This window comes from Solanum tuberosum, unplaced genomic scaffold (assembly GCF_000226075.1).
Source record: "Solanum tuberosum cultivar DM 1-3 516 R44 unplaced genomic scaffold, SolTub_3.0 scf00524, whole genome shotgun sequence".
Lineage (NCBI taxonomy): Eukaryota > Viridiplantae > Streptophyta > Magnoliopsida > Solanales > Solanaceae > Solanum > Solanum tuberosum.
The window spans coordinates 104,441-130,459 of NW_006239443.1; the positions used below are offsets into that span (position 1 = coordinate 104,441).

General features: G+C 34.8%; 1 protein-coding gene across 1 annotated transcript; it reads right to left on the bottom strand.

The window, feature by feature from the left end:
* Positions 1-1,318: 1,318 nt before the first annotated feature.
* Positions 1,319-18,965, bottom strand: LOC102588218 (auxin response factor 17). Its single transcript, XM_006364896.2, has 3 exons — positions 17,912-18,965; positions 2,521-3,383; positions 1,319-1,592 (listed from the first exon to the last, which is right to left on the bottom strand). The coding sequence occupies exons 1-2, from the start codon at positions 18,929-18,931 to the stop codon at positions 2,595-2,597; spliced, it is 1,809 nt and encodes a 602-aa protein (XP_006364958.1). The 5' UTR covers positions 18,932-18,965; the 3' UTR covers positions 1,319-1,592; positions 2,521-2,594.
* Between the last annotated feature and the right edge of the window lie 7,054 nt (positions 18,966-26,019).

A 26,019-nucleotide genomic window follows, 5' to 3' on the forward strand; every position in this document is an offset into this window, starting at 1 on the left:
TATATGACTCGTTAAAAATTGATGCATGTATATCTCATCGTCTGACAAATGGTGGATATTTATCATTTTCGTAAATATACCAAATTAGAAAAATCTTTAAATTGATTTTTTAATTCCAAAAATGTTACGTGACATGAAAAAATTACTCTCTTCATTTTTTTAACCTCTCCAGATCCGACCCAACTAAAAAAAAGAGCTCAATCCCTCTTTTATTCAGACTTGTCCCAAACTCATTTTATCATTGAGTAGAAGAGGAGTTGTGTGTTTTCATTTTTAAGAATGATCATAACTAGGGGTGGGTATTTAATTCTTCAGTTTGATTTTATCAAATTTTGTTCAGTTTTTTTGTTTTGAAAAAATGTGCACCACTGAGCCGATGGGTATTCGATGTTTTTAAAATGATTTTTCGGTGTGAATGAAATATAAAAGGACAAATTCTAAGTATATGACACTTAAAACTTTAAAACCATGTTAAGGTGGAACTTAAAACTTTAAAACCATGTTAAGGTGGATGATGTGTCTCACCATGGAACACTTTTGTGCTTAAAAGATCATATTTGTCTTTGTCAAGAACATTGTGCCTTCAACTACTGCTTAAGAAAACAAAAACAAAGATGAATTCCTTTATTTGACGTACATCGCAAAAAATACGTTTGGGTTCCTAATCATAACAATATTCAGTGGTTTCCAAGACACAATGAAATCATCAATGTCTGTCTTATCCTAGAGCTAGAGGGAACCCAACAAGCTGACATTTAACTCCCAACTTCATATGGGCATAAATATGCTACAAGTTTAGGTGCCTATTGGTAGGTGTAACTACATAATTTCACAATAATATATAAACCTTCATTTTTCACTCCAAAAATGCTTTCTCCTAATAATTATGATTATGAATAATACTTGTAACATATACTCCTATTTATATTAAGTCAGACTACAGGAGTATTTTTGTGATAATACCATCCTTCGCCTCAATGCATAATGTACAACTTTAAATAGTTAACTGAATCAAGCAGTGGTCATCGCCAAACATTAAAAAAATAATAAAGCAACGAGGAAAAGGAAACTAAGCAGAGAAAAATATGCATAACGATGAACACAAACCTGTATATCACCCAATGCATATGTTGATCTAAATCCCTCCCTCCCTCCCTCCCCAGTTTAAAAGTTTCAAATGGGATGGATTTGTAAGTGAATTTTGAAAGTAAAAGAGGCATGTATGTGTGACTAGTGAGATTGGAAATTGTAAGATATGCACTTAAAACCTGGCAAAAAGTTACCAAAACAGAGAAAGATAGGATAATACCATGAGAAATTTGTAACCCAATCAAGAAACATCTACCATTCATAGCAAATTCTAACTTGCATCTAAAAGGTTAACTCCACATTAGATTCTTTTTCAAAGACACAGTACTAACAGGAACATATAGAGTACAATCTCATGCACTGGCATCATTATCAAGAAAACACAGATGATTTACTTGACATCTAAACGTCTTAAACTAAAGCCTACATTAGTTCTGAATACCAAAGCGAAAGCAAACATCCACAATGGAACCACTGCTGGAATCAACTCCTCCCTTGGATACCTGAAAAGAATTAAAAGAGTACAATCAGGTTACTACAAGCAGAGCACGCTATATGAAGAATCCATCTCCATAATCATCATTCAACTGCAATCGAAAGCTATAACAGAGGGTTAGGAAGATAAAAGACATGTCCCAAGTTCCAAAACATCCAGCTGAACGTTATATCATTAGTCAAGAAGCAATTAAAACAAACTGAAGTGCGAGCCTAACACAAAATCATGATTAAATCAAAGAACACTAGGTCATGATACACAACACAGATCAAATATAACCTTTTGTTTGTAATAGAACACAAACCAAGGAACCACACAGAGCCTTTTTTTTTTTGTGAAACTGGTAAATGTGTATTCCTCAGCATTAAGGACATGCTGGACACCATCAAAAAGTGTTGGATAAAAAAAAACAGCAACTAGAAAACAAGATTGAATATTGGAAGTTCTCTTTAATTCTAATTATTAACACAAAAATGATAGCAAGTGTAGCAATCAGTGATCCACTTCCACCAGCCTCGCATTTCATCTGAGTTTAAAAAATTTAACTCTCTAAGATTAGTACTTGAAAATCTCACTTCTTCAGACTTGAAATAAAATGAACTGGAAATAACATGCATTAAATGTCCCAATCATTGGATCATGCTTACTCTTCAGAAGTGAAAAATGGGAGTTCTCTTTAGTTCTTATTATAAAAGAATAATAGTATTTGTAGCAGCCACTGTTTCATTTCCACCAGCCTAGCAAGCAGTCCAAACTAGAAAACAAATTTTGAGGGACAACTCCTAATATCTGTACTTGAAAATCTCATATAAATAAAATGAACCACAAAAAAACATTTGATATATAGCATAAAGAGTGAAGATATAAATCTGCAGTAGGTTCTAATAGGCTCTATCTGTTCTATCAAGGCATAGTCCAGATAATTAGTGTTTTACCTGTACAGTTTTGCAATTGATGGCAATTACGGATTATAGCTATGTCATGATGAACATGCTTCGACAGCTGAGGCTCATTCATGTTGGACATCAGGATTGTCAAACAGCTTGAAAGGTTTATTTGGTGAGACGTCTGAGTTGGATGGATCATCTTTATTTGGTGAGATGTCTGAGTTGGATGGATCATCTTTATTTGGTGAGACGTCTGAGTTGGATGGATCATCTATCTCTCTAAACACTTGAACGTTATCACTTTCAGAAAAACCAAAACCATCTAAAGCTTCCTCAACACGTTCAACATGGATGACCCTACCAAATAACTGGAAAGTACTGAAACGATCATTTGTCAAAGAGCTGGAACCCGGTTTTGTAATCAGCTCATTGTCCCCAAAATGCACACTGCTCTGACTATCCGGTGATAAATTGTCTGAATATGAACTGCCAATATTCAGTTTGGTGGATACACTGTCAAGCTTTGCCTTGATTTCTTCATCTAAGCTATTGTTAGTGCACAACCCAAGGTTATTGCTTTTAACATTGGATAAACTTGATACACAAACTTGATCATGCCTGGCTCCCTGCATGCCCACAGGAAAAGATGTACAATTGCCCAATGATGGGCTACCGAGTCCAATCGTAGGATTACCCAACCCTGTCATAGGGAAGCTACCCAACCCTGTCATAGGGAAACTACCCAATCCTGTCATAGGGAAGGGACTTCTCTCTCCATCAGGTAGCAGCCCATTAGGCAGTTTTATTTTCTTCGATGGAGGAAGAAACTGTGGGATTGGCAGAATACACTCAACTTGCCAAGGATTCACCCTGTTAGCATGCTGCAGAACTTCTGGTTCATCCCAAGTGATCTACAATAGAAAATCACAAGAATCTCAGATTAGCGGAAAACCATAGCAAACCAAAAAGTAATAGCTATATTACTTATTTAAAAAGTGAAGCCAAAGGGTGATGCTTCTGGACTTGGCAACTTATAATAGTTGAGTGATCCCAATTTACAATGACAGTGAGGGTTGCTCCATTGGCAAGAGCACTTTCAACCAAAAGGTTGGGAGTTCCAAGTCACACAAGGGAGTAAAATGGGAAATGGACACTGTTGATTTATTTTTATTGATAAGGTAAAAAATTGATTCAAATTATGGCCACTGTTGATTTCTAGGCAGAATGTTGGGGGAGGTGGGGTATGATTCAGCATATCAAAATCCAAAAGGACACACTGCGAATTCATTGGCGAAAGAGATTATTGAACCAAACCATAAAACCAGGTAAGAAAACCATAACACTTACTCATCCATACCTCGGTGGCTCCATACATAATTTATTGGAGAACAACTCTCAAACATGAAAATCGGAACGGTTATTAGATGTGAAGCCTGATCTATCATAATCAGTAATTCAATTATAGATAGCCAATATAATAGAGAGACAATAACGGAAACTGGAGATGCTATCATCAATTATTACTTTGTACTGCACTTCTAAATATGAGATTCAAAGACTTTGGGCTGATGTAAAGCAAAATGAATCTCAGTAAATGTAGTTATAAAAGGCAAAGATTAGTTTGAATGATATTGTGATGCTCTATTAATTGTGCAATTAAAGAGTTTGGTAAATGCACTACTTACCCTTGACACAAATTAGAACTTGCTAAAAACAATTGTGACGCAATACTATGCAAAGGTGTAAGCACCACCTGATGTGAGAGTAGAACGCGCGCACAAGGGGAAGGGGTGAGGTTGGTATGAGGAAAATGTTCTCAAAAACAAGTGGCTTTCTTATGTTCTAGCATTTTATAAGCAAGCAGAAAATATTATCCCAAAAACATTAGTATATAATCTAGACAAACATTACATGACGTGGATGGAGGTGGGTGGTAGGGGTGTGGGGATGGTGGAGATGTGGAGGGGAAGTAGACGATCAACGTGGAAGACCACTTATGGAACTAGTGTTCACTACTTCCACCAAAGAAGTGATTTTCCTCATTTTTAAGCAACTTGTTTTCCTAGAGAACATGTTCTCCAAAAAAATTGACCAACCAAGAGAAAAATGGAAAACTCCATACCAAACACAACCACTGTCAACCACCAACTTTTACTTCAAATGCTCACAGAAAGAGTCGCTTTCTTTCTCATCTTTCCGTTCTTGATATTACCCAGGCTCCCAGCTTCTCTTTATTTTCTTCTTCTTGTCCCTATCTTTTGGCATCCTAATTCCCCCAAATCACCTGTAAGCTGCCATAAATACTTTATCGTATTCTTAAATATTGGACCAAACATTGTACTAACTTCTCTGTTTCTATAGATTGCAAGGACACTTATATCAGTTTAGCAGGATTCATTACAATTTTTAAGTTTCAAAGGGGAGGAACTGAAAAGCCAATCCTGAATATCAGTTTACCATTGGCTCGGCAATCAAGTAAGCAAAGAAAAGGCAAATACCTGTAGAAGAACAATCATAGTGCTAAAAAAGACACATGGCAAGCTTGTAGTGTCATAAGAAGTTACTGCTCAATAGTTATTGTGAGAAATATAGGAGAATAATATTATTGAATTTGTGTCTCTACATTATTACATTGAGACGACACTACATTAGACTCCTTTTCCATCTAGGACACTACATTATAATCCTTTTTCAAGTAGGATTCAATATATTATTCCTATTTCTATTCTAAGTAGGATTATATTTACTATTCTTGTTCCTATTCATATTCTAACCGTCATATCCCTCATCACTGTTCTCTATGGGAACACAAACACAAACGAAGATGCAAAGAGCTTCTTAAGCAAATGCTTGATTGGATGCTTCAACGACCCCTTCCACTCCAGCCAAACCCAGAAATCATTCAAAAATGGTATCTTTCTCGTTGGAAAGTCACAGCGGGGCACAGAATCATGTCCGTGGCCTCATAACAAGTTCCTTTTCGAACTACCATCAAGACAGGAAGCAGCCAAAGTCCTAGCAGGGGACTGGTTTGGCAAATCACAGAGACTGGTTTGCAAACCAACTAGAGGCCACAAAGGAATCACGACTGGACCCCTTGACTAATGACTTTTCACTCAATTATCCATCAAATGTCGACGGATGCGTGTCGGATCCTCCAAAAATAGTGTATTTTTGAAGGATTCGACACGGGTGCGGCAACATTTTTGGAGAGTCCGAGCAACTTAAGACGGCAAGGGAGAAAACTCCAAATCAGCAATACCCAGGCAGCTGACACTGAATTAGTTCGAAGCAGTAAGTAGTACTGAGTTAGATTCTCGTCTTGCGACAATATTACACTTCCATGGAATGATTCTCCAAGCATGCTGCCAATTAACTCCCCTATAGTTATTGAAACTTCAAGATGGACTAAGTCAATTATGTTCAAAGCATGCAAGGCTTTTGGAATTAATGTTGTGGGATTTGAATATAAGATACTGAGGATGGTCTTACTAATGGAGCAAAAGAGAGAGGAGGCAAAAGTAACATCAATCATCAACCATCACAGGCAAAACAAAGGGGAAGAAAAAGCAATCACTAGAATTGGAGAGATTGAAGTGGAATGAACTTAGATGGTAATAAAACAGAAGGGGGTAATGCTATGTTACACGGACTCTTTGTTTTTACTGTCATACCTAGGGGTGGGCATGGTATGGTACAGTACGGTATTTCAAAGTTTCGATACCGTAATTTCGGTATTCGGCTTTTAAAACATTATACCATTACCATACCAATTCAATTTGGCATGGTTCGATATTTTGAAGTTCGGCTTCGGCTTCGGTATTCTACGGTATGGTAAATCAATAACCATAATTTGTTCAACTTCGGCTAATATATACTCATATAATAGAGTATTATGACTTTGACAATTAAAAAAAGATCTCGAGTGTATCATACTAACACATTACACATGTAGAAGTATATATTCAAAATAAAATACAAACAACTCCTTTTGTTAATCAATTAAATTTCAAATACATTTCAATCAAAATAGAATAGTCAAAGTTTCAACTTCTAACCATTTAGTATATACTAATACTAGGTTGCATACTTGTTAGTATTTTATATCATTTATGTAACTATATACTTTGGTATGGTATTCGGTATTTCAGTATATTGTTTCTAAATACCAAATACCGTACCGAATACCAAAAAAATTAAAATGTATACCATACCAAATACTATCATATCAAAACCACGGTATTAAAAATTTCGGTATGGTATAGTAATTCGGTATATTAAGTTGCTCGGGTGCGGATATCTGAGACGGATGCGAATCCAAGAGTCGGATCAGGAAAAATTTTAATTTTAAGATTCGGGGGTGCGAATCCGAGTATGGATACGGGTGCGGGGATTCGGCTAAAAATATTCAATATAATAATAATAATAATAATAATTTGATTTGAATTTTTGGTTTAATCCAAATAATGCACTCTCCTACATCTATAAATTAATTATAACTTGTTACTAATTAATTTTAAAAAAATTATAATTCCTTTTATTTATTATAAAAAAAGAAATAATCATATATATATATAGCCTAACTTTAATTAGATGATACAATTCATAAAGCACCGTGCCTTTCCCTTCTTCTCCCAAGAAACCCTTCGCCTACTCTGTTTCTTTTCAAGCGTTCTCCCCTTCTTCTCCCAAGAAACCCTTCGCCTACTCTTTTTCTTTTCAAGAAAAAAAGCTTTCTCCTCTGTTCTTTTTCAAGAAAAAGACTCTGAATCCTTTGTTCTTTCCCATGGAGCCTTCTTCTCCCCTCTGTTCTTATACAAGAAAAAAGCTCTACCTCCTCTCTCTCTTCTTGTAAGTTTTGCCTCTTCTCTGTTCTTTTCCATGGAGCAACCAAATCTCATGACAACTTTGTCGGAGAAAAAGTTAACTTTCCGCGGCCATGAAACTGAACTCTTCTTCCCCAATTTTTTTTCTTGGCTCTGGTCAAAGTACCCGGATCGGATTGACCGAATCTGACACGCACCCCGCACCCACGCCCGCACTAGTGTCGCGTCGAGACGGGTTTGGCTACAAAAATGAAGAGTCCGCGCAACATAGTATACCATACCATGCCCACCCCTAGTCGTACCCGTCTCGACGTGACACTGGTGCCGGGTGGGTGCGGATGCAAGGCGCAAGATGGATATCAAATTCAGTCAATCCCATCCGGATACTTTGACCAAAATCAAGGACAAATTTGGGGGGGAAATTGAGAATTTGATTTCTTAAAATTAAAATAAAACAAATTTACGACAATATTGTAGGCCTTACCTTTGTCTCCTTTTTAGCTTATCCTCTTGATATATATACGTGTTATTTCATGTTTCAGGCCAAAACTGAGGGAAAAAATTTCGACTAGCTACTCTATATCCGCACCCGTCTCGGATACCCGCACCTAAGTCCAAGCAACATAGGGGGGTAGGTACTACAAGGCTTTTTCTGGATGAAGATTGAAATATTGAGTTGGAATGTGCATGGGGCTCAATGAAGCATATAAGAGGAGTACAATCAAATCAATGATTCACAAATGATCACCTCAAAAGATTAGGCAAATGTGGGGAAATAGATGGGTTAGATGGGCCGCTCAGAACACAATTGGGAGGAGTGGGGGTATCATTGTGTTGCGCGACAAAAGGCAATGGCCAAACAGGGGAATCAACAAGGCTCTTACACCATTTCATGCATGTTGAAAAGTACACAACGGGATTTTACAAGGTGCTTCACAAGGGTCTATAAACCTCACACAAATCCAGAACGGGAGGATCTCTGGCATGAGTTTGCAGCAATTAGAGGCTTATGGAATGAACAATGGTTGACAGGTGGAGACTTCATCTTTTACCTTTGTCAAAAAAAAAAGGTGGAGACTTCATCTTTCTCAAAAAAAAAATAGGTGGAGATAAAGTGCATCAGAAGATCCAATGCAATGAAATATTCTCATATATCATCTAGGATTTGGAGCTCATTACACCTAATTAAGGAGGGGTGGGGGAGGGGTTAGACTCCATGCCAGCATCAAGAATAGACAGATTCTTGATTTCCTCTAATGGAATGAAAATTTCAGTGTTATAAAACAGGTAGCTCTCCCAAGGGTTATATTAGATCACAGGCCTCTGCTACTTGAATGTGGAGACTAGGAAGCCCAACCTTCCTATTTTAAATTCAAGACAGTACAAATTATAATATCGAGGAAAGTCCAAATTTTATTCTAATTCAAAAGCCGAAGAAACTGAAGAAAGACATCACTGATTGGAATAAGACTACATTTGGGAAGTTTGAAGCACAAAAGTCAAAAATTTAAAAGGACCTCAGAGAAAATCAAAACGGGAGACCCAAAGTATCCTTTGATGCTTAGCTAACATATCTTAACAGAGAAAGCTTGGTTAGAAAGGTCTTTTGAAGAGGATGAGGTACTAGATGCTTTGAACTCTTGTGCTCCCAACAAAAGCCTTGGCCCTGATGGATTCACAATGGCATTTTACTAAAGAGCATGGGAGATGATCAACCCCGAAAAATAGGGGCTATATCTCACTTTCATCAGCAATGTCACATGGTGAAGTCTTGTAATGCCTCATTTATTGCACTTATTCCCGAAAAGAAAGGGGTGCAATATTGGTAGTGTTTACAAGATTATTGCTATAGTCCTAGCAGAGAGGCTGGAGACAGTCATGGGGAAGTTAGTATTAGGAGAGCAGAGTGTTTTTTTAAAAGGCGGACAAATTACTGATGCAGCTTTGGTTGCAAATGAACTTCTAGATGGAAGATTAAAAACTAGGGTTTCTGGTATCCTATGCAAACTGGATGTCGAGAAAGCTTTCGACAAGCTTAATTGGTCATATATTTTCACAAAGCTTAGTAGTATGGGGTGAATTAAATTCAGTATCACTACTATAAAATATTCAGTTTTAGTGAATAGATATCCAGTTGGTTTCTTCTCCCAGGGATTAGACAGGGGAACTCTCTCTCCTCATTTTTATTTATCCTTGCCAAGTAGGGTCTTAGCAAGATACTAGACAAGCAAGGCAGATGCAGTAGATTGAAGGGTTCAGGGTGGGCAACAATGTTCATAACTATACCTCTGTGTCTCATCTGCTCTATGTATATGATACTCTAATCTTTTGCACGGCAGAGAAGTCTTAGGTGCAGTATCTCAACCTGACATTGCTACTTTTTGAAGTAATTTGTGGGTTATATATTAAAATGGTGAAAAGTAAGATCTACCCAATAAATGAGGTCCCTGAAGTGGAAGAATTGGCTACCATTATGGGCGGTGACATTGGTTCTTTACCAACAAAATACCTAGGTCTCCCTCTAGGTGCAAAGTTCAAAGAAGTACGAACCTGGAGCGAAGTTATTGAAAGAATGGAGAAAGGCTGGCAACTTGGAAAATGCAGTATCTATCTATGGGTGGCAGATTGACTCTTATCAAGAGTATGCTTGATAGCATTCCCCCACACACAATGACCCTGTTCCAAATGCCTTCCAAGATACAAAATCAAATTGAAAAATTAGAAGATCCTTTTTTTTTTTTTGACAAAGGTAACACGAAAATCAGAAGATCCTTTTTGTGGAAGAGGAACTATGAAGGCCATAAGTTCCATCTTGTGAATTGGGAAAATGTAATTATGCTAAAGCAACAGGCGGACAAGGAATCAAAGATTCAAGGAAGCAAAACAAGAATCTGTTAATGAAATGTTAGTGGAGGTATGCTCAAGAACCAACAAGTATTTGGAAGGTAGTGAATGTCAAGTATGGGAGGCAAGACAAATGGAGTACGAACTAGAACAATGTCCCTTATGGAGTTAGACTTGACAATATATCAACTTGAAAGATGAATTCATCCAAGAGGTGTCCTTTAGAATTGGAAATGGCAACTCAGTTAAATTAAGGAAGGATAGGAGGCTTAACAATCAACATCTCCCATCCTACCATCTTCAGGGTAGCCTCTGATCCAGACTCTTTAGTGGCCCAAAAGAGAGAAGATGGAATACGGGCCACCCCACTTCAGGAGGAACATGCAGGAGTGGGAGCTTGATAAGCTCATTGACTTACTCAGTTCTAGAAAGAGCTTCAATATCCCCTCATCTGCCAGATAACTTAAATGGGAAAATGAGGCAGCTCTGAAAAGGAATATATACAGTGACGGATGGATACAGCAAATTGTGCTTATCAAATGATATGATAGACCTCTTGCCTTGGAAACTGAGTTGGAAGACTAAACTACCACCAAAGTGTTTCATCTGGACATCCCTCTGAAATGTTATCCGTACCTTCGACAACCTATATAGGAGGAAGTTTCAGCAAGTGACCAGATGCTTCATGTGCCACAAAAGCTTGGAGCCAGTGAATTATTTGTTTCTGCTTTGTCCAGCGGCAAAAGATCTTTGGAATATGTTCATCTCACTAATAGGTATAAACTGGACTCTTCCCGAGGATGTCAAAGAAGCAGTGGAAAGCTGGAGACTAAACGAGGTTGACAATTCCATCAAGAAGACCTGGCAGATGACTCCCCGATGTATTTTTTGGTGTATTTTGGAAGGAAAGGAATGTCAGATGTTTTGATGGCATCTCAACTCCTAGCAGTAGTTTGAAATCTGTCTTTTTAACCTATTTAGTTGAGCAATCTATCCCCCGTAAATGATATAATTCACCTTTTAGATTTCATCAGCTCCCTCACTATGGTTTAGAGACCATTTTTTTGCTTTCTGGTTAACTCTCTTGACTTATAAAAGAAGTTTTTGTTCTGAAGAGTTAATCATGACTCTCTTATGTAACTACTCTGCATCCACTTGATGCCCTGCTAATATAACATCTTACTTCATCAAAAAAATAATTGTTCTATTAATGACAAATCAAATTATCAATGTATTATTTTTTTGAAATGGAAAAAAAGTAACACATTGATAACTGTTTTGTCATTAAATAGAACAATGATGAGGAATTATCAATGCATTAGCATTCATTCCTTTATTTTTCTGTCAAGAGATTAATCATCATTCTTTTGCCTTTTCTTAACAGATATGGACCTTCCATAAATACTTCTGAGCTCAAAGTCCTCTGCATTAAGATGTAAGAAATCTACATGGTAAAAGCAAAGTAACTAGTCAAGATTTTCTCTCCAGCTACCACACTATAGTTGCAACTAGCTGAAATTCTCTTATTTAATATCATCACTGATCACGCATGTCCCACATGCATGAAAATAAATCATTTCCCTTAGATATACCATTCTTCATCATTGCATAAATAAGTGAATCTACAGAGTTAAAAGATTTATCTTTGTAAGCTTCTTCCCACGCCCACAGTTTCCTCCACAATCATTTTAAGTTGTAAGATCCGGTAGAAACACTATTAGGAGTAAGGACCTCCAGGTTTAATGGTATTGCCCTAATACATCTGTTAGTAGCAAAATTAATTGAGGAAGATAGAGCTTCTGCAAGATGAACAGCTAGTGGGGAATGGGTAGTGAGAAGGAAACATGAAAAATTGCGGCAGCTATAACATTTCAAAAAGCATCACATCATGGTGGCAAGAAGCAGGAAAAAGGAGAAGCAAACTAGAGAAGCTCGGGTGAGAATATAAGCAAGCAAGGAGGGAAAAAAGAACAAAAGAAGAATATTTTATCATTTGATAGAAAAACAACAAAAGAATATTCTATCAATAGATGAAAACCAAATGGATGGGGGGCTTGGAGGAGTAAAAACCTCAGGAAGTAGTTTGATCAACAGATTAAGGGCGAATAGTGCACTTTATCCCAAATAAAGTTTGATAACAGAGAGAGTGCATTAGAGCAATGTTGCCAAACAATAAACTGGGGAACAAATACAGATATTATTAACAGAAACAGGACAAAAGTCAATGGGATTAACCAACACCAACTTATAAGTATCATTTTACTTAATATTTTGGTGTTTTAATATAAGAATTTAGAGCAATAATTAACGATTTTGTCTGCATTTTCAGGTTTTACATAATTTGGGGAATGTTTGGAGAACAATAAGAAAAAATAAATGAAAATTAAGCCAAAAGAAGAAACTGGAAGAATCTGACGTGTCAGACACAGCATAGAGGGAATGGTCAAAATTGGAAAATGCAGCATTGTGGATCACATGCCTCTAACTACAATCAAAGTACAAGAGACCTGACCTAAATCAGGAATACGCTATTGTTGCTAACTTGCTATCACAGCCTATGGCCCGACATCTTAGCACTAAAGGATATCAGGATTGGAGGGGTATTTTTGGTAGAATTTTGTAGGTCATTCCCAATCATATAAATATTCATCTTGGATGTTCGGGAAGCTATCTATGGTTGGAAATCAGAGCTTGGAAGTAAGATTTAAGTTACCCGCACATTGGATTGAAGAAGACACAATGCTCAAGAGTTTTTCAAAAAAAAAATATCTATCATTAATCCCATCCTTGTTATTATCATATTTGGATTTGGATGATTAGTATGGATTGGAAGATGGTTGTCTTATAAGCTTAACAACTAGGGTTGTGAACAAACTCTTCTTTGTTTATTAAAAATTTTAATCTATTTCTTGTGGGATCGGCTTGGTGGTAATTTTATTTTTTTATGACCGTGGTGTCCGGGACTCCGGGCCAACATTCGCGCACCTCAACTAATTCCACGGGATACCTGCCACCTCCCCAACAACACGTACCAAATAACTATCCACCAAGCCAAGGCTAGGACAGATGGAAAAAATCACCTACTGTTTTTTGTTTCATACCAGTCGTAATAGCACTGTTCTCGTAGTTTCTTGTCCTTCGATTTTTGTTACAACCTGTTGTTCCTTTTTTTGAACATCGCATCATTATATTGTTGTTACTATTCCATTTTTTTTAATTATGTAATGCTTTCCCTACTATTTGCTATGTCTTCTTTGTTTTCTATTTTCCTTTTCAAAATACCTTGGTATGCGTTACTTGGGTCGAGAGTCTTCCGGAAAAAACCGCTCTACCTCCACGAGATAGGGGTAAGGTCTACCTACACTCTACCCTCTCCTATACTGGGATGTTTTTGCAATTTATTTCTTACCAATTATGTTTGCTTTAATTGTTATTTGATTAATTATGTATTGTATTGATTCTTTGATTCCTATCAACTCTTGAAAAAACTCATTTACTTTGGTTTGAACTCGGAAGAAGAAATTTAATATTGGGTCAAGATTAATCAACAAGACAACAAGGAATTGGATTATTTAAATTAATATAGCCTAAATTACCATGATTAAGACTACGTATAAGGCCTTCACTTAATTAGATAAAATTAATGCGTTTTGGTTGAACTCGAGGGAGTTAACAAGGATAGCATCCCGTTTTATCGGGATATTAATGGGTAATTAAGATCTAGTTAATTAGTAAAACTAAAGGGGAAATTAAGAATCCACAAGTAATGCCATTGTCTTAAACACAATAGGTGAGAGATTAGGCAATGCATTGAATTAGACTTAAAGTAAGGTTGCAATCCTATATATCCATTACTTTCTCAAATCGTGACCTTCATTGATATTTTAGTTTGGCTTTCCTAGATAGTTTATGCTTTCCTTCGGTAACAATAGCAATATCATTTTATAAGTGTCTTGGCTTTACACAAAGATAAAGCTACTAACGGCATCGTCTCCATATTATTGCTCCACGTAAGCTTCACCTCCAACTCACGCCTGGTAAGGGGTGACAATTGGGCGGGTTGGGTCAAATTTGGATGGGTCAAGACCAAACCCAATCCAAATTTGCTTGGGTGAAAACAGGTTGGGTAATGAGTCATAGAACAGGTCAAGACCCCAATTGTTTTGTTTGTTTTTTTAAAATATTTTAGTACCTAACAAAAAAAAAAATCTTTATTATGGCCATATATAACATATCAAATGATTTAAAAAGCTTGTAAAAACATTTTGACGAGATTTCTCATTATTCAATTTGGGTCCATATCAACCCAATTTTTAATGGGTTGAAATGGGTTCAGCTAATAAATGGGTGGGTTACTTAAACGGGTTGGATTTGATTTTGCCACTCCTACGTTTGGTATTACACTTATGATGACTGTTTATTCTATATCAGGCTGGATAATGTCAACAAAACTAGGGTTCTGGAATGGTTGGAAAGAGCACAAGGCAAAGTATGTGTCTTAATGCTCAACGGCGATAAAGACCTGACCAAACCAATGTCAATAATCATATTAGAAGCTCAAGAACAAAATATTTGTACTCTGAAGTTCATTTCTATCCTGCCAGAACAATGTACATTACATGCCACAAAAATAGGTTACAAGCCACTAGAGGACTGAGAGCTTTCTCAGTTCTTTTCATTTTTTTGGAGTGTTTGGCAAAATTCAGAGTAGCTTTTAAGGTAAGGGCTCTTAAGCCAAAAGCAATAACTTGGGATTGTCCAACTTATTGTTTTTTACTTATTTTAGCTTAACAATTCTTTTACTTTGATTAATTTGTTAACTTTTCATCATAAATAAAATCATTATTTTTAAACACCAATATAATTAAGCTCCAACACTTAAAAAAAGTGTTTTCAGTAGTTGAAGCTTAAAAGCTAATTAAATTCAGCAAATCCAAATGGGCTCTAATTGTATTCGCAATGGCATCAAAGGAACTTTGATGAGACAACCCAAGTAAAATTATTCTTTTGGTCTTCTTTCTTTTCTTTTCTTTTCTTTTTGGTGTAACCATCTCATCCTTGGCTCAACCAATCTAGATTCGCCGAATAAAATTATTGAACAACCCTAGTTATATATGAATATTTCTTATTGGCTTTCATATTCTAACCCAAGGATGTTAAGGAGTCGTTTGATTGAAGGTTAGGATAATAATGCAGGGATGAAAAGTGAGATTATTTTATCGCATGTTTGGTTGAACTTTTTGATCCTGACATATGTAATCTCGATTAGTTATACCATAGTAGTCGTATTTTTTTTATACTGCATTCGGTGTGGGATAACAATTGTTAAATTAGCAAATCCCACAGTAATATAACCAAATGACAAAATGCCCTTCTTGAAAGTTCTTCTCCTAATGTCATTTTTTTTATGATTGTGGTTTCCGCGCCAACTTTCATGCACCTTGACTAATTCCTATCACCTTCCACCAGCAACACGTACCAGGTAACTCTGTCCACCAAGGCTAGGACAGAGGAGAAGAATCACCTAGTGTTTTTGTCTCCATTGGAATTTAAACCCGAGACCTCATGGCTCTCAACTACTTCATTGACCACTAGGCCACACCCTTGGGTGCTCTCCTAATGTCATTTTTTTTATGATTGTGGTTTCCGCGCCAACTTTCATGCACCTTGACTAATTCCTATCACCTTCCACCAGCAACACGTACCAGGTAACTCTGTCCACCAAGGCTAGGACAGAGGAGAAGAATCACCTAGTGTTTTTGTCTCCATTGGAATTTAAACCCGAGACCTCATGGCTCTCAACTACTTCATTGACCACTAGGCCACACCCTTGGGTGCTCTCCTAATGTCATTTTTAAGAAGGTTATACCAAAGTCATTTAAGAACGCCAAGATTAAAATTGAACATAAAATTTATCCAAATTTATCTAATGTAAAAAAAAAAACAAATTGTTTTGTATTATATCTCATATATCCCATTTCTAACTTAATGAACCAAACATCTACATGAAAAAGTATAGCCATTAAATAATCTCTTTATTACATAATCCCGGTACTATAACCTTCACATTATAATCTCAGTATAACTTTTTCACTAACCAAATGACTGCTTAGGGTTTTGAAACCATTAAAAGAAGACTCGATGCCTGCATGTATATGCTAGAATATATGGAAGGAAAGAAACGTGAGATGCTTTAAAGGGAAGAAAGTTAGTGCACAACAACTTAAATACAAATGCTTATGGCTTTTGGATTTTTGGTGTAATCTATAGGATGTAAAGGATGAAGATAGTATGTTAGATTTCAGACAATCTTTACAAGAATAGGATCTTTATTGCAAAAATCCTTTTTCTTTGTTTTTTGGTACAGAAAGATGATTGACTCTTGTACTGCCTTAACACCAACTTAGTGCTAAGTTGCTACATTTTTAATACATAGTCTACTTTCTAAAAAGGAAAAATCAAACCCTCGAGACTTCCCTTTGGTTTAACCCCATTAACAGACACTTCATTGATAAGAACCCCATGAAAAGACACTACAAGGTGGATTAGAGCACATTTTCTCCCTCTCCCATTCATCCTGCTATTAGCAGCCTTAAGTTAGCATGAAAGCAATTTTCCCAAAAAAGCACTCACTTATTTGGGATCAAAGCTAATTGGATCATGGAAACATGTGGGTTATTATTTGGGCGAGCTTCTCAAGTAGTTTTGAATTCTAGATGAATTCATGAAACCTTTGTGCAGAACCAAAAGTGCATCAGTTTTACATACTTGGAGGACTACTAGACTGCCACATAAGACAATAGGGACAATTGAGTAAAGACCCAAACGTAAGAGATGGGTTCTCCAAATGACACAACTGAATTGGAAGATTTAATAATTGTAGCAAACTACATGTTAACATGCCACAGACAAATCTTTCTACTTCCTGAATTAACAAAGGTAGACAAACAATGCACTTAACATAAAAGAAGATACTAGCTTTTGCAGATTAATGAGAATAGTACCAATAAGTCAAAGCATTATTACAGTCATGTTTTATATATTGCTATGAACTGCAATCCGCAGAAAATAGATTTATTAACTATCACAACATATTGAAGAGAACTAAATGTGAAAATGATGACGTCCCTTGAGATCAGAAACAGATAGTAGTTTTAGTTAGAGAAAAAAAAATATACTACCAGTGACAATTACATCTTAAAGGGCAGAATGAAGAAATCCATGCTCAAATGACAACAACTATAACTAGTCTACAATTAAAGCTGTTTGAGAGCAGTCCTCTGTCCCACAACTAACTCTGTTGCAACCCGCACTTGTCGGTCCTTCAACACATTTCCAAAGTTACCACCACCATATCACGAATCAGAACAATTAGTATTTAAACTCACTATCCTGTAACATGCCACAGACAAGTTTTCTACTTCCTGAACTATATAAGGTAAAATAGAAAATGCACGTAACATAACGGCTTATCATCTGTAGATTTTTGAGAAAGGTCTCAAAGCATTAGTAGGAGCATAGATATATTACTATCAACTGATACCAACATAACATATTTGCAACAACTATGTCTGACAATTCTAACAATGTTCCGTGAAATCAGATAGGACAACAGCTTTAATCAGGAAAAAGGAAAAACCCAATGCAGTACCATGAACAGTCCCATGCTCAAATGACAACAATTTTAAGTAGTCTACTGTTCAAATGACTCTAATTAATAGACATAGAAATATAAATACATCAACAGAAAGCTACAGAATCATAATCACCTGAAGCATTCGCCATGGAGATCCACGCCAAGGGCCACTTTCAGTCAAAATGACAGATGAAACAGTCCCTTGAAAGCAAGCCGTTCTAGATGAATCCTCCGTTTCCACAGCCATCTTAACCCTCGTACCAACTGTCCAAGGTATATTCAATGCCATCTCTACCGCTTGTGCCTTCACCACAAAATCTGCCCAGTCATCCCGTGGATTACACGATACTTCAAATGGCACTCCCCGTGCCGCCATTTCCGCTACCGCCGCAACAGCCTCCATCGTCATCCGCCCCTTTCTAATCCCCCAAGACACATCCGGGCTACCACCACTATTGATATGTTCACGCATCAAAAAAGAGGAAGTCCACTTCTGGGAATTGTCATTTCGTTTAATAGCTCGTCGGACACCCACATAGAGTTGATCATTTGCAGTTCTCCGCATGAACACGGCGGAATCACCAGCGACAAGCTGTTTACTGTTAACAAACTTGCTCCAACCAGTAGTAAGCAAATGCCGTCGAGGTGTTCCACGATAAATGTGTCGAAACTCCCAAACACCACCTTTAATATCCCTTATAGACAAATTCTGAACCGGCGGTTCTGCCTCAAAATTAAGCCGAGGAAATATAGAATCAGCACAGAACCGCGGCACAGAGAAACCTCCTCCATTGTTCGCATCTGACGGAGTTAAAATCTTCACAAACGAAACGATTTTGTCCTCAACCTCCTCCTCCTCACTCACAGTAACTTCATCAACCTCACTCGGACTAATCGGATGCAGAAAAATCTTAGCGAATGCCTCGTCCGTATCGGATTCAGCGAGAAAACGAACAGATAGTACACGGCATAGAATAAACGCAGGTATACCAGGGGACAGTACACCAGGTGAAGTAAAGGTTGCATGTTCAGCGTGTCCTTGAGGGAAGTAGTAAACCCTGGAACCGACGGGAGGTATTTGGACAGATTTTCCGGCGATTGCTCGCCAGACTATAGGGTCCACTTCACGGTCGGAGGCGGTTGGAGCCTGCATTGGGAAACGAGTGTGTGTAGACTGAAGAGAGAAAAATTACAGAAAGAAGAAACTGAAAGATATTTATGTATATGTTGTATGTATAGGTAAGAGAGTGGTCGGGGTGCCATTGAGGGGTCGGAGAGAGAAGAGTGTAATTATAAATTTACCTTTGTTTTTCGTAATAATTACAAAAATGGACACGACAATTTGAATGCATCTTTTGTACTTGTATTTCGGTAACTGTGTTCACGTGAGATAGAGTCGCGTGGAGTTCACTGCTTATGCAAAAATATCGGAATAAAATAACTGATTTTACTATTTTACAGTTATTCTTACTTGTTTTTTTTTTCCTTCAAATGTCTACATCTTTTACTATTAAGGTAAACTAGTTAAAGCTCATAATTATAACATAAAAAGTAAGTGTAAAAATATTAAATAGGTGTTATTATGGAGTAGTATTTTGTAATTTTTAAACGTTATAAAGAGAATAAAGTCATTTTTAAGATGGATGACATTATATTGTAGATGAAGAGAATAAAGTAACTAATGAGTAATAATAACATTTATAAATTTAATATTAAATTAGTAAATTGTAAATAATGTAGGAGGATTTTTAGGTATTACTTTTTTTTTAATCTTTGTCTTACACAATACTATTGCTATTGGAAGTCAAATAATGTTTTTCTTGCTGTAATTTTTTTAGTAACTTTTAATTGCAATTATCAGCATTACAATTTTATTTCATAAAAAGAGATGGCAAGGCAAAATAGGTTTTTAAATCCATAATTTTATAACTACATTTCATCTAATATTTTATGGTATTTTTAGATTATAAAATCTTAATTTTATCTTTCTAGATATGTAATTTACTACAGTAATATTAAACTGTCCAAGAAACTATAACCTAAAAGTCATGCTTTCATTTCTAACATGATATTCTTTTTATAGAGAGAATTATTTATCATAAGTTTAATTTATCACTTTTAATTGTTTTTTTATTAATGATGAAACATGATTTTAATTAATGTAGTTGTGTTGATAAAGGAATTATTTGTGGAGATTCTTTTATTTAGATAAAAATTAGAAGTGCACTTAAAATAAAATGAGATAAACTTATGTGCTTCAATTCTTTCTGTTAATTTAGTATTTGCCTAATCAATTAATCAGTTTCTTTATAAGTTTAATAAAATAAAACACTGAGATCTTTTAACAGGTAATTTTTTTTTTTGATATGTCCAAAAACAAACATATCACTCTTGAATAATCATGAGGAAGACAAGCTTAAGAAGAGTTATAGAGAGACTAATAAGGCTCGATAATAATAATAAGTAAATAAAAAATCAACATCATTATATATATTCTATTTTGCATAGATTATGAACTGAAATATTTCAAATAAAGAGGAGAACTTTAATCTTTAATTTTATGAGTGCTAAATTTACTCAAGTACTCAAGTCTATAATAAGAGCTAAGATATATGAATTTAGCTTGACGGTGATAACGAAATACCCAATATCTTTTTTTTTGTCATAAAATTTTGTATATTATAGTGAATATAAAATTAAGGACCGTGAATCTTTGATTATTTCTACATCAATAGAGATAAAATCATGCTAACCATGCTTGAAATCTATACCAAAAAAGGGTAGGACTTATTGTTATGTTTTTCTTATTGTCTTATTTAACTTTATTACTAATAATCACAAATTTACAAACATTGTAATACAAAAAATAATCAGTAAAAACATAGGTATATTTTGTCTTACTTTTCTTTTTAGTCCATTTTAAAAAGACCATCTATTTCCTCTCTCTTTTTACAATTTTAAATTCTGCTTCCATATGACATGTTTAAAATCACAAAATAAAAAGTATGATATATTTTGCAAATCTTTAGTTAAAATCACAAAATAAAAAAAAATCTTTATTTTTTAAAAACTTTCTAACAAAGTCAAAATTAACCAAAATAATTGACACAAAAGGAGTAACGTATTTTATAATTTCTAAAATATATATTTATTATGTTATAAATAAATTCTAAATTATTTCATTAATGACAATTAAAATTCATTTATCTATCTCTCTCTCTCTCTCTCTCTCTCTCTCTCTCTATATATATAGCACAGCATTAAGCTTTTCCATGTTATCTTATTGGGCCCTACATGCTGCATTAAATTTTGGAAAAATTAGGCAAAATAACAAACATTTACCTTATATTCGGTACTATATTTATAGGTTAAGAAAATTGTAATTTGTTGTTACGATTTTTCAATTCTTATAATTCGCTTGATTTGTATAACTTACCTGCTTTGTATAAATTCAGAATTTATATAATTCGGTTTTTGATGGTATAAAATCATAATTTTATATATACTTATCCTAGTTATTTGTATATGATTTATGGAAAAAAACATAATAAATTACCCTATTTGTATATTGGCAAGCGAAATATAGAAACAAAATTTTGAAAAATTCTTAAATGTATAAATGCAGAAGTTTTATATACTTAATATATTGGTGTATTCGCAAGGGAAATATACAAATGGGGAGAAATATACAAACAGTAGCCTCCATAGCAAACAAAACTATAACTATGAAGCATAATTATCAAAATTATAGTTATAGAGCCTATTAAATCTATTATGTTTGTTGTTTTTGAAATATTATCTTATATTTTTTTATTTTTTTTCTAGAAGAGATTAACAAAAATGACAGCCACATTAATATAAACAGTTGCCGTTATTTTTTAATTTTCTTATTATTTTTTATTCAAAATCATCTAACCATTTATAATTGTTTACAAATAAAATAAATCACGGCCATTATTTGGGTGGACATTTGACATGAATCTACCACCCCATTGACGAAACTGGACCAGAAGGGATCTCTTTCTGATTTTTACCTGACACGACATGTATGTTTACCCAATATAAAAATGTATACGTTATTTTTATTTGGACTCAAAAGTGTGGTTGAGTCAATAAATTACATGAAAATAATTGTTCAAAATTTATCATAGATAAAACTAACATAAAATGCAAAGTATTATTTTTATGTATTAAACTTTATAGAACATATTTATTCAAATTTTGTGTTAATTGAAAATAACATATACTTTGATACGATTGGAGTTAACATGGTTGACAAGAAATTTCCAAGTCATAGTTAGGGCGAATTACAGAAATCACATACTTTTAAGGCAAAATTACAATATATTCCTTAGAAGTTTATAATTACAGAAATTCCTCAAACATATACAATAATATAAGCGCTGATACATTAATCTGATGCACGAAATACATTAATCGTTAAATAAGATACATTACATTTTATACATGACACACTAATCTGATGTACATTTTATACATGATACACTAATCTAATGCGCGAGATACATTAATCTGATGTGCGAGATACACTAATTTGATGCATGAAAATGAGGAATTTTAGAGATTTCTAAAACTTATAGGGGATAATAGTAATAAGTAAACTAAAAGGTGAGATTTATGTAACTTTTCCTATATATATAAACAATAGAAGTGAAACTTATAAATACACACATGCACTCATATACATACATAAATACATATAAAATTAATTTTCACCCATTTTATTAATATTATTTTAGAAGGGAAAAAAAACAAAATGAAATGAAATTTGAGAGCGTGAGATTCAGACGCGTGATAATGGTATGTCCGTTCAAAGCTGAATTTGTAACAGAACGGTGTTTGTTTGTTGGTGGTGAGTCCAAAAATATAAATGTAAATAAATAACAGAACGGTGATAGTTGTGTAGTTTGTAGGAATATAAAACAAAAGAATTAAGGAAATGACTATATTACCCTCCAGCTATATTTTTTGCCACTCGGCCGGCAAAAAAGAGAAACTAAAATGTAGAACTCTTCATACAAGTGACACGTACAAAATTTTATATATACTATTTTTTTTTAAGTTCACTTGGACATTTTGGTAGCAGGTTGTCTTAATTAAAGACACACAATCAGGGTGTGCAAAAATCGAACCGGCTGATAAATTGAACTGAAAAAATATTATTGAGTTAAGGGATATTTAATAGTTTTATAAAAAAAATTATTGGATTTTCAATTTTTAGTATTGGGTTATTGAGTAAACCGATAATCTCATGATCCATTAATACGATAGTAAGTTACTCCTATACCCTTCATAAATATTAAATATTAATAATTTAACGTAACTAGACACTATATAAGTACTCTACACTACAGTCTACACACTTCACACGTCATAGTATATCTACTTCACATTAGAAATTCCATAATATGTTTTGGTTGTAACATGTTATTGTAAGAAAAAAAGAGTTATTGTAGTCTTCCTACTACCTCTACTCTTATTGATGCAATTTCTCATTATATTTCTTGTTTCACTATATCAAAGCATTTACAACTGATTTGCTTGTCTTACTATATCGTGCCAAATTGTTAGAGAAGTGAGAAATCATATATTTATTTTATGAGCATTTTCTTATTGGATAAATCAAAAACTGAACCGTTAATGACCAAAAATCGATAAACCAAAAATTGATAAAGAATATCTTATTGATTTGTTATTGGTTTAGCATATTCAAAAACTGAAAACTAAACCAATAATACACAAAACCGAACCGAACCGACTGATGCACACCCCTAGTTAGCAAAGGCATATCCAGAATTTCGGGATAATGAGTGTATTATTATGAAAATGTGGATCTAATTCGTTTGACATTCAAGTATGTATCACTGAAAACAGTTACAATTTTAAAATTATAGGTCCAAAATTGAAATGCATTGTTTTATTTAAAAATATTATTTGGACTGGTTTTAGAGTCGCCAGTTAATTTTTTAAGAAAAATCAAGAATATTCATTTTCACAAGACTAAAACAGGAATCTAGTGAAAACTTGAAAAGGGTTCGAGATTCTTATTAACATTGTAGGAAGGTTTTAAAAGCACCTAGAATGTCCACTAATGTGGTTATCCGACAATTAATTATTTGGCTAAATTCGTTTAACTTAATTTGAACATTTTTTATAGTTTAGAATTGTTTTAAAAAGGGAAAAGGGAAATATTGACCTATGCTCTAAGTGAGATGCTTCTCAAAATTTACTCTTTTAAGTCTTTTGAAAAGATGATCGATTTAGTTACATTGTTAAAACGAAATGAGCGTCTCTCGGGGATTTGAACTTTTCGACCCTAAGATTAACGACAAATATTAACAAACAAAACAAACACAGTAAAGTAAGGAGGGAAAGAGGGTTGGGCCCAAATTTGGTTTCTGTCCGCCTGGACCAGTATTTGGGCCCATTTTTGTTCTGGACCTTTGGCCTATTTAAATCAATGGTACCTGTCCTAATCTAACAAAAATAGATATCTTTATTTTGGGCCTTAGGCCCAGTTCCTTCACCTGTCCTGAGAACTAACAAATAATAATAAATAAGTGGGCTTAGGCCCAAAAATACAAATTTTGAATTAGGAGTGAGCCTTTGGCCCAATCTTTTCAGTTTCTCGATTTGTTGCGCCTTTCAACTTTGGGATCTGTACGTCAATTTTCAATGGCCGGTTGACTCGATGAGGGATTGTTAGGCCTCCATGGCCCAACGAGAAAATGCGAGGGAACCGTGGGCCCCCAAAAGGGACTCGGATAGAGTTTTCATGAAAAGAGAAAAGAAAGAGAAGTAATTAATCGAAACTGGACAGATTTAGCATTAAATAGAAGGTAAGAATAATTAAAATGTTAATAACTAACATATATTGAATAACATATAGATATCTTGTTAAGATTGATAATGAAACTAAATCAAAATTTTAAAGAGACACGTAATGATCACATGCTAACAAATAGCCACATATTAAACACTACATAGATTTACACTTCTCGTATAAAAATTTTATTTTATTTTTGAAAAAAAAGACATGAGGCAGTTGTCCAAAGATTTCAAACTCATTATAATAGAGCAGCAAATTTGAAGCTACTAAACTTGGTAAATGAAATTTAGATATTCCTTAATAAAATTAAGAACGAAACTTGATAAGGACCAATGCTTTAATCCTATTTCTCAACGAGAGATGTCATTGTGTTTAAAACGCATAAGGGAACAACAATATAGTAATACCATAACATTAATGCTCTCACAAGACCTAAGCATTCAAACCAAATGTCTATTGGCGCTAAATGAGAGGAAATCTCAACCAGAATAAAATAAAATTAAGACACTAGTTACCAAATAGCATATCAGACAACTAACTATGAATACAAGCAGGTGCATTCATCTTCAAGAAGTAAAAGAATGGACCCGATCGAATACCAATCTGTTCTGATTATACGAAGAAAGCTAAACCTTTAGAAAGAGTGAATCTTCACGGCTTAAAAATAAACAAATGAAACAACATGATCCCACAAGGTAAAACTACTAATCTTAGTAGGCAAGCAAAAGCTTAGGCAAGTGTAAAATTTGAAACAGACCTAATCTTGAGGCCTGCTTAAAGAGGCCAAGATCATACAAGAAATCTCGTAAGCAAATTATACATTTCGAGTAGACATGAAGTCAGTCATAAGAGGCAAACAAATGGATATATAGTTTAGAAATAGTCAACATTTACACCACAGAGGGAAACTACATGGGAAAATGTCACGACCCGGGAGCACCCCCAAGTCGTAACAAGGCGTACTCGACCCCGAAGGGGTCTTATACGAGCCACATAGTCATTCATTGCATTCAATAATGAAAATAGTGCGGAATAAAAAAAAACTTATTTACATCCACACATTTAAACTTCTTAAAACAACTTTAAAAACACACATCGGAAGTCTAAGTCTCATATGACCATCTTAGACACAGTCACAAAACATAAGTAGGGACACGGCCCTTTACAATCAAAAGAAGTCTATTAAGTCTATTACATGAACAAAAGAACTTAAAAGTCTTATCCTCGAATCCATGAGGACATACCAAGTCTTGGAGGAAAGCAATCCAACACTTCAAACTAGCTAGGAGGGATCACTTGCCGGAACCTACACTTATAGTAAAAATATGAAGAATATGGGTTAGTACACAAAATGTACTAAGTATGATGACCATGCAAAACATGCTTTAAAA

What these genes read in the sequence shown, in the direction of transcription:
- LOC102588218 (XM_006364896.2), bottom strand. Translation starts at nt 18,931, where the DNA reads ATGCAGGCTCCAACCGCCTCCGACCGTGAAGTGGACCCTATAGTCTGG. An exon ending in CTCCATGGCGAATGCTTCAG is followed by an intron (nt 3,384 to 17,911) that starts GTGATTATGATT and finishes TTTCTATTGTAG; the next exon opens with ATCACTTGGGATGAACCAGA.